The 13,774-nt window shown below is 35.4% G+C and overlaps 1 protein-coding gene across 1 annotated transcript in view; it reads left to right on the top strand.

The window, feature by feature from the left end:
• The window catches only part of LOC144839215 (WD repeat-containing protein 90-like), a gene marked incomplete at its 5' end in the record, with an annotated part of 36,463 nt that overhangs the window by 1,952 nt on the left and 20,737 nt on the right, over nucleotides 1-13,774 (top strand). The window contains 10 exon segments of the mRNA XM_078694527.1: nucleotides 520-611; nucleotides 1,078-1,351; nucleotides 1,422-1,779; nucleotides 2,519-2,657; nucleotides 3,096-3,314; nucleotides 9,154-9,210; nucleotides 9,407-9,475; nucleotides 9,651-9,761; nucleotides 10,623-10,768; nucleotides 11,013-11,070. Of these exon segments, the coding sequence (XP_078550653.1) occupies nucleotides 520-611; nucleotides 1,078-1,351; nucleotides 1,422-1,779; nucleotides 2,519-2,657; nucleotides 3,096-3,314; nucleotides 9,154-9,210; nucleotides 9,407-9,475; nucleotides 9,651-9,761; nucleotides 10,623-10,768; nucleotides 11,013-11,070 (1,523 nt within the window).

Genomic DNA, 13,774 nt, shown 5'->3' with positions numbered 1-13,774 from the left:
ATACCTCATAATGCAACGCGCTTATTTGGCTACTCTGTATGCATACTCATAAAAATTCCTCGCGATCTGTGTGAAAACACCTTCTCAACCGTGAAGAGTTGTAAACAATCCTACTTAGCATCATGCATAATGTATACTCGTGGTTTGAAATCTTTGTTTACTTTCGCTCGCGACGATTTTCCAGACGAAATGTAATCAAATTAATTTAGCTTTTAATTACGTAAAATTGTTGTTTTTGACTCGAATTTTTGACTTAAAGTGAATAACTTTATTATTACTTTGATATGGCCAATTTAAATTTAGAATATTTTGGCCTTCATTTTTTTGTGTTTCAAGGGACAATACATCTTTAACCTAAGTAATTAGCTAGGATAGCTAGGCCCTATTCTATAGAATTGGCTGGCCAGAGCAGAGGGTGTATATCTAGGGTTAAGTCTAAGAGGCCCCTTCTAGCTAGCTAACATAACCTGAAATTAACTGTATTATACCATATTAAATTATGTGTTTTGTTGTTTATAGTTTGGCAGCATCCATTTGTAAATATTTTTAAGCACTATCATATCGAAGAATGGAAAAAGTCAAGCAAAGAAGGAGAGGTGATGTCAGTAATGGTAAGGCAACCCTTGTTTTAATGGCACCAGGCACTGTTTTTAGCCAAAATCCCTCCCCAATAACAATAATCAAATTGACTGGATTACAGTGTGTTTTGTTTTAAATTTTAAGATGTAAATTGTCATGAAAATTGTAATTATTATTAATTATTTCCTTAATTAATGAATGCATTGCCTTAGAATTGCCTTAGAATTGCCTTTTTTATACTATTGTTATTTTTTTTATAGCTTATCTTTATTTAAATCTAAAATTAAGACATGTTTAAAGTACTTTGAATTGTTCTTGCTGTCTTGTGAATTGAAATAACAATAAAAAAAATTGTATAAATAAAAATGAATAAACAGAAATTGCAAATGTTATGTATGTATATGGTAGATAGCCTAATTCATGTTTTATTTATTTTCTTTTCTAACCTCTAAGTAAACTTCGGCTCTAAACACATAATATTTCCTTTTTTCAACACAGGACAAAACTTTGAAATGCACTGTATACCGCATAACTGGTTCAATCCCTGCAGGCAACTACATCCAACTTCCACAGACGTCCACCCAGTCATTGGGATTGACCGGTCGCTACCTCTACCTACTTTTCCGACCAGCTGGTGGAAAATATTTTGTAGTCCACCTGGATGTGTTGACAGACGATGATCTGGTTGTCCCGATTTCATTCTCAAATCTTTTCAAGGAATTTAAGAGTTCTTCAACTTGGCTGGGAAAAGATTTGACAGTATAGGAAAGATGTTTATGCTTAGTTTTATCACACATACTGACTTTACACACACAAAACTGCAACCACCACCAATAAGTGAGTATCAATCAAATACAATCCTTATAATACAAATGATTCAATCAAAATAATACTTTTAATTACAGTGAGACATGGTCCAGCACCTAATAGCACCAAATGGACAGTACTCGTCCTTGATTTCCAGTACATTCTTTCCATGTACCTAAATCGTAAATATGCATACCTCAAGAACATTCGGCTTTGTGCTAACCTCGCTGTGAAGAACATGTTTACGAGCGACATGCAGTATGAACCTGGTATAACACTGAAGAAGGCAAAGGATGCTGGGCTACTAGCCCATGGGGTTGCCCCAATACCAAGAGACATGATGTTTCATGTTCCGAAAGGTCAAAATTGGTATGACCTCTATGATTATATAAGGTATGTCGTTTTCTCAGAATTTTTATTGAAAAATTCATTATCCTGACAATAGTGAAATTGTGTGATAGACTATAAAAATAAATGATTACTGTATATATATGTACAGTATTTACAACAATCTACAATAACAATTAACAATAGTTAATTTTCCATTTAAATAACAACTTGTAAATAGAAAAAAAAATGTGTATTTTCTACAATTTACCATTTAATAATCTTAATCAATTTTAATATTATATATATATCCAGTAGTTTTACCTTATTTAAGATGTTCCACTTGCTATATATAGTATTTGTATAGCTAGATAATAATTCTTTTTTTGTTACATATTTATATTTTTCTGAGACGGAGTGACCGGCCTGAGGGTCAAAGTTTTATTTTAAAACTGTGGTCATTCCATGCCATCTTGGACTATGTATTTTTATGGCTAATAAAGAAATGAATAAAAATAAATGAATCTGTATTTTCACAAATAAATACATTTTAACAAATCTTTGTAAAACAATGTGGTAACAAATTGTGTGCCTTGCCTTTGATGTAAACTGTCTAAAGAAATATTTAACAAAGGTTATTCAATCATAATATGTGTAAAGGAGTATTTTATTATATTAATGTTATTCTAACAACTTTAATAGATCACCCAACATTTGGACTAAATGGTGTGTAGCCATCAGGCATTGACCAGGGTTAGTGCAGTATGTGAACGCTTATTAACAAGTATGTTACAATTTATTGTAGGTTCCCAGTATCAGCATCAAAAGTACCATTTGACTCCATACAAGTAGCTGCCAGCACAAGAATTGCCTCTAGCCCACAAAAGCAGCCTCATCCACTAGGAACTCTCAGTCCACAACGAGTAGAACCTAAGCAAGTGCATGTAAGATATGAGATAATTTATTTATATTTAAAATAAGTGTGAAAATGGTACATCTACATTTTTATAATAAAGAACATTAATCAATATTTTTAGATGTGTATGTGTATACACTACAAAAAGTAAGGTTTGTGGTACACTGTGTGTTTCCAGAAAAAGGAAATAAAGTAAGGCTGTCTCTATTGTTATGCTACCACCACCATGGAAAATGGGCTTAAGGTTCTCCAGAAGGTTCTCTGGTAGAAACGTTTTTCGAACCATTTTTAGAACAATATTTTATTTCCTTGTGGAAACACATGGTGTACCACAAACCATACTTTAGTAGTGTTATTTACAATGCAAACCTTGTATTGAATGTTTACAGTTATCCAGTATCAAATAGTGAGTAATCACCAAGAAATATTTGTTTAAAGAATTGTTCTTGTTTCTATATCATTACAGGTTGACAAGAAAACTGATGAACGTGTGACTCAAATGGATAATCTTACCAAGCCAAAGAAAGAGCGGAAGCGCCGTCCCAAGGTGACCGCTCAACTACCTACCGTGAACTTATCGAGTAAAGACCCATCAGTTCACGTAGGAGAACAAGGAGAAGTGCATGTGTTTGCTAAGGATCAGGATAATGTCACTTTACATAGGCATGATGCTGCATCAGGATTGGTTAGTACATTATCTCATTTACATAGGCATAATGCTGCATCATGATTGGTATGTACATTATCTCATTTACATAGGCATGATGCTGCATCAGGATTGGTGAGTACATTATCTCATTTACATAGGCATGATGCTGCATCAGGATTGGTGAGTACATTATCTCATTTACATAGGCATGATGCTGCATCAGGATTGGTGAGTACATTATCTCATTTACATGGGCATGATGCTGCATCAGGATTGGTGAGTACATTATCTCATTTACATAGGCATGATGCTGCATCAGGATTGGTGAGTACATTATCTCATTTACATAGGCATAATGCTGCATCATGATTGGTATGTACATTATCTCATTTACATAGGCATGATGCTGCATCAGGATTGGTGAGTACATTATCTCATTTACATAGGCATGATGCTGCATCAGGATTGGTGAGTACATTATCTCATTTACATAGGCATGATGCTGCATCAGGATTGGTGAGTACATTATCTCATTTACATAGGCATGATGCTGCATCAGGATTGGTTAGTACATTATCTCATTTACATAGGCATGATGCTGCATCAGGATTGGTGAGTACATTATCTCATTTACATAGGCATGATGCTGCATCAGGATTGGTGAGTACATTATCTCATTTACATAGGCATGATGCTGCATCAGGATTGGTGAGTACATTATCCCATTTACATAAGCATGATGCTGCATCAGGATTGGTGAGTACCTTATCTCATTTACATAGGCATGATGCTGCATCAGGATTGGTGAGTACCTTATCTCATTTACATGGGCATGTTGCTACATCAGGATTGGTGAGTACATTATCTCATTTGCATATGTATGATGCTGCATCAGGATTGGTGAGTACATTATCTCATTTACATAAGCATGATGCTGCATCAGGATTGGTGAGTACATTATCTCATTTGCATATGTATGATGCTGCATCAGGATTGGTGAGTACATTATCTCATTTACATAAGCATGATGCTGCATCAGGATTGGTGAGTACATTATCTCATTTGCATATGTATGATGCTGCATCAGGATTGGTGAGTACATTATCTCATTTACATAAGCATGATGCTGCATCAGGATTGGTGAGTACATTATCTCATTTACATAGGCATGATGCTGCATCAGGATTGGTGAGTACATTATCTCATTTACATAGGCATGATGCTGCATCAGGATTGGTGAGTACATTATCTCATTTACATAGGCATGATACTGCATCAGGATTGGTGAGTACATTATCTCATTTACATAGACATGATACTGCATCAGGATTGGTGAGTACATTATCTCATTTACATAGGCATGATGCTGCATCAGGATTGGTGAGTACATTATCTCATTTACATAGGCATGATGCTGCATCAGGATTGGTGAGTACATTATCTCATTTACATAGGCATGATGCTGCATCAGGATTGGTTAGTACATTATCTCATTTACATAGGCATAATGCTGCATCATGATTGGTATGTACCTTATCACATTTGCATAGGAATGGTGCTGCATCAGGATTGGTGAGTACATTATCTCATTTACATAAGCATGATGCTGCATCAGGATTGGTGAGTACATTATCTCATTTGCATAGGCATGATGCTGCATCAGGATTGGTGAGTACATTATCTCATTTACATAGGCATGATGCTGCATCAGGATTGGTGAGTACATTATCTCATTTGCATAGGCATGATGCTGCATCAGGATTGGTGAGTACATTATCTCATTTACATAGGCATGATACTGCATCAGGATTGGTGAGTACATTATCTCATTTACATAAGCATGATGCTGCATCAGGATTGGTGAGTACATTATCTCATTTACATAGGCATGATGCTGCATCAGGATTGGTGAGTACATTATCTCATTTTCATAGGCATGATGCTGCATCAGGATTGGTGAGTACATTATCTCATTTACATAGGCATGATACTGCATCAGGATTGGTGAGTACATTATCTCATTTACATAGACATGATGCTGCATCAGGATTGGTAAGTACATTATCTAATTTACATAGGCATGATGCTGCATCAGGATTGGTGAGTATATTATCTCATTTACATAGGCATGATACTGCATCAGGATTGGTGAGTACATTATCTCATTTACATAGGCATGATGCTGCATCAGGATTGGTGAGTACATTATCTCATTTACATAGGCATGATGCTGCATCAGGATTGGTGAGTACATTATCTCATTTACATAGGCATGATGCTGAATCAGGATTGGTGAGTACATTATCTCATATACATAGGCATGATGCTGCATCAGGATTGGTGAGTACATTATCTCATTTACATAGGCATGATGCTGCATCAGGATTGGTGAGTACATTATCTCATTTACATAGGCATGATGCTACATCAGGATTGGTGAGTACATTATCTCATTTACATAGGCATGATGCTGCATCAGGATTGGTGAGTACATTATCTCATTTACATAGGCATGATGCTGAATCAGGATTGGTGAGTACATTATCTCATTTACATAGGCATGATGCTGAATCAGGATTGGTGAGTACATTATCTCATTTACATAGGCATGATGCTGCATCAGGATTGGTGAGTACATTATCTCATTTACATAGGCATGATACTGCATCAGGATTGGTGAGTACATTATCTCATTTACATAGGCATAATGCTGCATCAGGATTGGTGAGTACATTATCTCATTTACATAGGCATGATGCTGCATCAGGATTGGTGAGTACATTATCTCATTTACATAGGCATGATGCTGAATCAGGATTGGTGAGTACATTATCTCATTTACATAGGCATGATGCTGCATCAGGATTGGTGAGTACATTATCTCATTTACATAGGCATGATGCTGAATCAGGATTGGTGAGTACATTATCTCATTTACATAGGCATGATGCTGCATCAGGATTGGTGAGTACATTATCTCATTTACATAGGCATGATACTGCATCAGGATTGGTGAGTACATTATCTCATTTACATAGGCATAATGCTGCATCAGGATTGGTGAGTACATTATCTCATTTACATAGGCATGATGCTGCATCAGGATTGGTGAGTACATTATCTCATTTACATAGGCATGATGCTGCATCAGGATTGGTGAGTACATTATCTCATTTACATAGGCATGATGCTGCATCAGGATTGGTGAGTACATTATCTCATTTGCATAGGCATGATGCTGCATCAGGATTGGTGAGTACATTATCTCATTTACATAGGCATGATGCTGCATCAGGATTGGTGAGTATATTATCTCATTTACATAGGCATGATGCTGCATCAGGATTGGTGAGTACATTATCTCATTTACATAGGCATGATGCTGCATCAGGATTGGTGAGTACATTATCTTATTTACATAGGCATGATGCTGCATCAGGATTGGTGAGTACATTATCTCATATACATAGGCATGATGCTGCATCAGGATTGGTGAGTACATTATCTCATTTACATAGGCATGATGCTGCATCAGGATTGGTGAGTACATTATCTCATATACATAGGCATGATGCTGCATCAGGATTGGTGAGTACATTATCTCATATACATAGGCATGATGCTGCATCAGGATTGGTGAGTACATTATCTCATTTACATAGGCATGATGCTGCATCAGGATTGGTGAGTACATTATCTTATTTACATAGGCATGATGCTGCATCAGGATTGGTGAGTACATTATCTTATTTACATAGGCATGATGCTGCATCAGGATTGGTGAGTACATTATCTCATTTACATAGGCATGATGCTGCATCAGGATTGGTGAGTACATTATCTCATATACATAGGCATGATGCTGCATCAGGATTGGTGAGTACATTATCTCATTTACATAGGCATGATGCTGCATCAGGATTGGTGAGTACATTATCTAATTTACATAGGCATGATGCTGCATCAGGATTGGTGAGTACATTATCTCATTTACATAGGCATGATGCTGAATCAGGATTGGTGAGTATATTATCTCATTTACATAGGCGTGATGCTGAATCAGGATTGGTGAGTACATTATCTCATTTACATAGGCATGATGCTGAATCAGGATTGGTGAGTATATTATCTCATTTACATAGGCATGATGCTGAATCAGGATTGGTGAGTACATTATCTCATTTACATAGGCATGATGCTGAATCAGGATTGGTGAGTACATTATCTCATTTACATAGGCATGATGCTGCATCAGGATTGGTGAGTATATTATCTCATTTACATAGGCATGATGCTGCATCAGGATTGGTGAGTATATTATCTCATTTACATAGGCATGATGCTACATCAGGATTGGTGAGTACATTATCTCATTTACATAGGCATGATGCTGCATCAGGATTGGTGAGTATATTATCTCATTTACATAGGCATGATGCTGCATCAGGATTGGTGAGTACATTATCTCATTTGCATAGGCATGATGCTGCATCAGGATTGGTGAGTACATTATCTCATTTACATAGGCATGATGCTGCATCAGGATTGGTGAGTATATTATCTCATTTACATAGGCATGATGCTGCATCAGGATTGGTGAGTACATTATCTCATTTACATAGGCATGATGCTGCATCATGATTGGTGAGTATATTATCTCATATACATAGGCATGATGCTGCATCAGGATTGGTGAGTACATTATCTCATTTACATAGGCATGATGCTGCATCAGGATTGGTGAGTACATTATCTCATTTACATAGGCATGATGCTGCATCAGGATTGGTGAGTACATTATCTCATTTGCATAGGCATGATGCTGCATCAGGATTGGTGAGTATATTATCTCATTTACATAGGCATGATGCTGCATCAGGATTGGTGAGTATATTATCTCATTTACATAGGCATGATGCTGCATCAGGATTGGTAAGTGAAGCGGAAACATCATTTCATTATAGTAGTAATAATAATAATAACTAGAGGGTACTCCGAGAGTACAAACCTCCGCCTACTGTAAAATTCCCCTACATAAAATGCCCCCTGAATATTTTTTTTTTACATTTTTTTTTATTAGTTCTAAGTCTAAATATGTTAACTGCACACTACAAAGTTGTGGATGACAGTGTGGTGTAATGGTTATGTATCCAGCCTCTCACAGTTGAGATCGCTGGTTGAAGTCCCACTTGGGTTTTTTTTTTTTTTATTATTTTTTTATTTCTTTTTTTTTAGTTTTTTGTGGACCTTGATCTTTGACCCTGACCCTTCAAAATTTAACCACAATTATATGATGTGTCATTGATCATTGTGGCTAAGTTTGGTGAGAATCGGATAAAAACTGTGGTCTCTAGGCAGTAAAATAGTTTTTTGTTAGTTGTGACCTTGACCTATGACCTTTTCCCCTCAAATTCGAACTCGTCCGAGCTTTTGGGGCATAGATCATTGTTGCCAAATTTGGTGAGAATCGGATAAAAACTGTGGCCTCCAGGCTGTTCACAGACACACACACACACACACAAACACACACACAAACACACAAACATACAGGGGTGAAAACATAACCTCCTTGGTGGAGGTAATAAACATTGTGTATATTTATTTTTGGATTATATAATTTGTTGAAATGATGTATTTGTACATGATAAAACTGAAAGCAAAAAGGGATTTGTCATACCTTGATGTCTAACACATCAACACATTGTGGTTAAAGCATATATTTCAGTTTCAATTTGTATACTATTATTTAGCTAGTGGTTTGCCATTCACTACACTTTACTAAATTTAGCCGTAATTAAGAATTTATATAAAACACTACAGACTATATAACAATTAGTTTGTGTTGAACATTAATTAAGACCTTTTCTATTTATAGAGTACCTCTACAAAGGTTGTTTCCAGCTCTTCTCCTGTCTCCAAACAATTTAACAAGGTAAAAGTAAATTGAAATTATTATTTCAACTATCTATCATCAGTGGTATTGTTTCATAATAGTGCTTAACATTTGCTGTTTAAATTGTTTCACTGTTCAGTGGCATACAAGTATGTGACTACAAAGGCAGAGAACCTCTGACTAAGATTAAATGAAGCATAAACTGAATTTTGACATTTTTCTTGTTTATTTTTAGAGTTTGAAACCAGATCCCATTTTAGCATTGCGAAGAATTGTGGGTTTTGGTGGTTACTCTACTACAGAGGTTTTTTTTTTTTTGTTTTTTTTAACAATACATTTGTATTCACTAATGAATGAATGAAGAGAACTATTTAACCAGGCAGAGTTAAATTTCTTTTCAACAAGCTGAACGTAATTAAAATTTAGATCTTGTATACTCTCTCTCTTCTACACTAAGTTTTGTTTCATTTAAACCCTAGGCAATTTGGTCAAAGGATGGCACTCGCATTATTTACCCTTGCCATGCTGTGGTTGTATCAATGGATGCAAGTAATGGCAAGCAGAGATATTTCATTGGTCACACGGATAAGGTACAGTAAAAAACAAGTTGTTATTATGATGAGGCCCAAAAAAACATCATATTTTTTAAAGGGATCTTTGTACCATCAGTTCTGGGTTAAAATAAAGCTTTGTGAAAGCATGGCCCTATCTAATTTATAGGTCCATGATGAAAGCTTTAGAATAAATTTGACCTAACCCAAATAAAAGTGTTAGTTTTTATTATTTTTAGCCCCTCCCGTGATATATACACTATTATATTGATTTATGTTTATATCTTTATTCTTATTAAAAGTTTTACTAACAAATTTTATTTTATTTATATTTTACTTTATGTACACGTTAACTAACGATCAAATAACAGTTTTCTCATCGCAACTTGTACAATGTAATTTAGAAAACTACAACCATTTTTCAATAAACATACACATCATACAACGTACATTTCTAGCCTAACAAATTTTTCAAAAATTTCTATTATTTAAAAGTCGAAGATAGCCAGGTCTCGGGTCCATTCTATTGTCGCCACAGATTGATATCTTCATCAGTACTTCTATGAATGGTAGATTAGGTGGGAACACGAACGCTAGTTGATCACCCATTACCGTTTTTATCGTACGATTAATCAGGAAACCACCTCACCATGTTAATGCTTTATATTGGGTAAATAAATAAGAAAGAAAAAGTAATGGTTTAAATAACAATATCGAGATGTGGGAGGTGGCTAACCAGTTACATCATATCAGAATGCCTTTGACCCATAGACTAGTTTTTGTGTGAAACAAGTCAATTTGGATATAGAATATAAATTAGATTAGAATTTGTCAACACAAAAACCATATTGTAGTTTTCTATTGTGGTATTTATAACATTTGTTGTAATATTTAATATAGATTTCATCTCTCTCTTTGAATGGGAATGGTCATCTTTTGGCATCTGGTCAAACTGGACGTTTAAGTGTTGTCCGAGTGTGGAACTTTCATAGTGGACAGTGTCTTGCTATGTTTAAAACACATGTCCACTCTTTGTTTGCTCTCAGGTAAAAAAATTAATATTGAAATTTTATTTTGATTATTTTACCCATCTAAAGTTCTGTCTACACTATTAAATAGTTTGACAAAAAAAAGTGTGATGTGCCCAAATAAGGTAGTGATATGACATCATCATGACCATATATGGGCACAACACAAAATAAAAAACAGTTTGATAGTGTAGACAGAGCTTTACAGCCAAATATAGGAATTTGAAACAAAACTCAATAAATACATGTTTTTCTTGCGTAGCTTTTCAATCTCAGGAAGCACTCTGTGTGGAGTTGGAAAAGATGGACATGGCAAAAATGTAAGTAGGTTAGATTAAGCCATTTAATATAAAAAAATATATATAAAAGTAATTGATGATAGTCTATTAGAATAGGACATAAGAATGGCTATTTGGAAGGTCGTTGCTGTATATTCAGTTGACTCCTCCTGTTTGCATGGCTGACTGGTCATGTATAAACATGTTTATAATGTAGTAGATGTAATACAAGGGTTCAATCGTTTTATTGTTTATCTATCAGGTATATTTAGAGAAATAATACAAATAATTTATCTCAAATGTAAAATTATCTTTTATAACCTGTTATCTTTGATTTTTGTTTATGTTATTTTTCGTCTGTTTTTTTGTGATTTGCTACATTATATTGTTTTATGTGTGATGTGACCCTTTATTGTCAGCAAATACTGTTTAGAGTTAAGGTTAAAAAATATAATTGATACCGGACGGAGCGGACGTGGTCTACGGAGGCTCTTCAAATCTTTCATTAGAATTTCTCTATTTCGCAGTAATTTGCTAAATTAGCGTGAGAAATCATGTACTATAGGTATTCATCAATGTGTTGACCAAGTAGTTCAAACCATGTTATACATCAAGTGATTTTTTGTGGTAATCTATCAATACTGAGGTAAGCAAATTTTCGCTTAATTAACCGCCAACTTTGAAAGGTACCCACGCCACCGGGTACCCACGCCACAAGCCAAGCGTCGGCCTTGAATAAGAATAATCGATAATGGCTGGGCCTACTAACAATACAACGAACTCTTCAAGTAATATTGACGTCGATTTACAATTAGAAGATTTACCTTCAACTAGTTACGATAAATCTATCGCTGACTCACAAACTTTGTCTAGGATTCAATGTTTAGATAACTGTCAAGCTGGCCATATTGACAAAGGGAAACCACTTATATGTACTTTATGCCAGGAACATTTCCATAGAGTATGCCTTAATGTTAAGTCTACATCGAACATGAAGGGGTGGATATGTCCACTGTGTAAGGACATACCCAGAACAATTAAGACATTACTACGACTTAATTCGGACCACGAAGCTGTGATAACTGATCTAAATAAGGAGATTAGGTCATTGTCGAAAATTATCAGTGAACAATCTGTAAATATCGAGAACCTACAAGTTAAGTTGAAAAACTATACTTCGGTTTCACAACATCATCATGATCAACCAATAGTGCCTAGATCAGACATTATTGTCGATACAACCACCGCTGTTACAACTCAGACTACCCCGAAAGAAAATATTCCACTCGACACCGGAAACTCTAAGCAACTTCCAGCCACACTTTTGATAGGCGACTCAATGATTAGAGACATTAAGGAACGAGGGCTAATCGATGCAGAGGTGATTTGTTTGCGTGGCGGAAGGATTCAGGATATTGATTCGAAACTAAACAAAAGGCTGGACTCGGACCAAGCGTTTAGCACTGTTGTGGTTCATGTTGGCACTAACAACTGTACGTCAACCGAAAAGCTTGAATCCGGTATTGCCAACTATCAAAAAATGATTAAGGATCTACAGAAAAGACCGATTACACCAAAGATCGTACTATCTACCATCTGTCCCCGGCTGGATAATCCAGATTATCAAAAGCGCGTGTCTAGACTAAATGAGTCCATCAGAGACATCGCTAGAAACACTGAAAATTGCGTTGTTGTTGACAATGATGAGTCGCTTCTGTTGAGAAGCGGAGAAATCGTTCGAAGTAATCTGAACAAGGGAGGTTTACATCTCACAAGACAAGGAACTCACGCTCTGTTGCACAGTATTAATGATGTACACATGATCATACCTAAGCAATCGGCAAAACCAAGTAAGCAACAACCAAACAAGAAACACCAGCGACAAAAATTGATTTACAATCAAATGTATTGTAAGCTGTGTGGGATGAAAAATCATAATACATGGCAGTGTTATTATCAACCCGGTTATGGAAATAGGCAACACCGAGACAACAACATGCATGCCTTTTCTCCTGAATGGAACCAACAGCATACGAGGAAGACCAGCCGACGAAATCAACATTACAATCGCGATTTCGAACCAACTAGTCGGGGTACATAGGATTTTGCCTGCAATACAGAACATTCTCACAATACAGAACACTATTCACTAAACAGATATACAGTTTTAATTGATGAACTTGATACGTCGGACACAGTTGCTCCTCGTCAAATTGAAGAACATAACATTAATAAGACAAACGTAAATCGGAAAAGACATCGCCATCGTCGAGGAGGTAAAAAAGGTAAATCGAATTTTAATAACGTTATAGATATTAAAATCGCATTTAATAATGTGAATAGACTAAGGCCAAAATTATATGAAATTTCAAATTTTTTAAATAACAATAATATTCACATGTTTGGGGTTGCCGAAACGTTTCTTAAGAACGAAATGGGAGTTGATATTGATAATTATCGTTGGATTGGTAAAAACAGAGTTGGTAAAGGTGGGGGTGGTGTAGGTATTTATATTTCGAATAATATTACAATTCTCGATGATAATGCTCTTGATTGTATGTCAGATAACTTTGAAAGATTATGGGTTAAGGTTAGCTTTAATTGTAATAGATCTATGTATATTGCTATTTGTTATTTCCCAGTGGAAGGTTCTAATGTGGAAATTACAGATGAACTATATAATCAATTACTGTCCGAAATAATTCAAATTGAAAATCTTAATGTTGATGATGATCCATATATTTTA

This window comes from Antedon bifida, chromosome 4, assembly GCF_963402885.1.
Source record: "Antedon bifida chromosome 4, ecAntBifi1.1, whole genome shotgun sequence".
Classification (NCBI taxonomy): domain Eukaryota; kingdom Metazoa; phylum Echinodermata; class Crinoidea; order Comatulida; family Antedonidae; genus Antedon; species Antedon bifida.
This window is presented reverse-complemented; position numbering and strand designations above follow the sequence as displayed.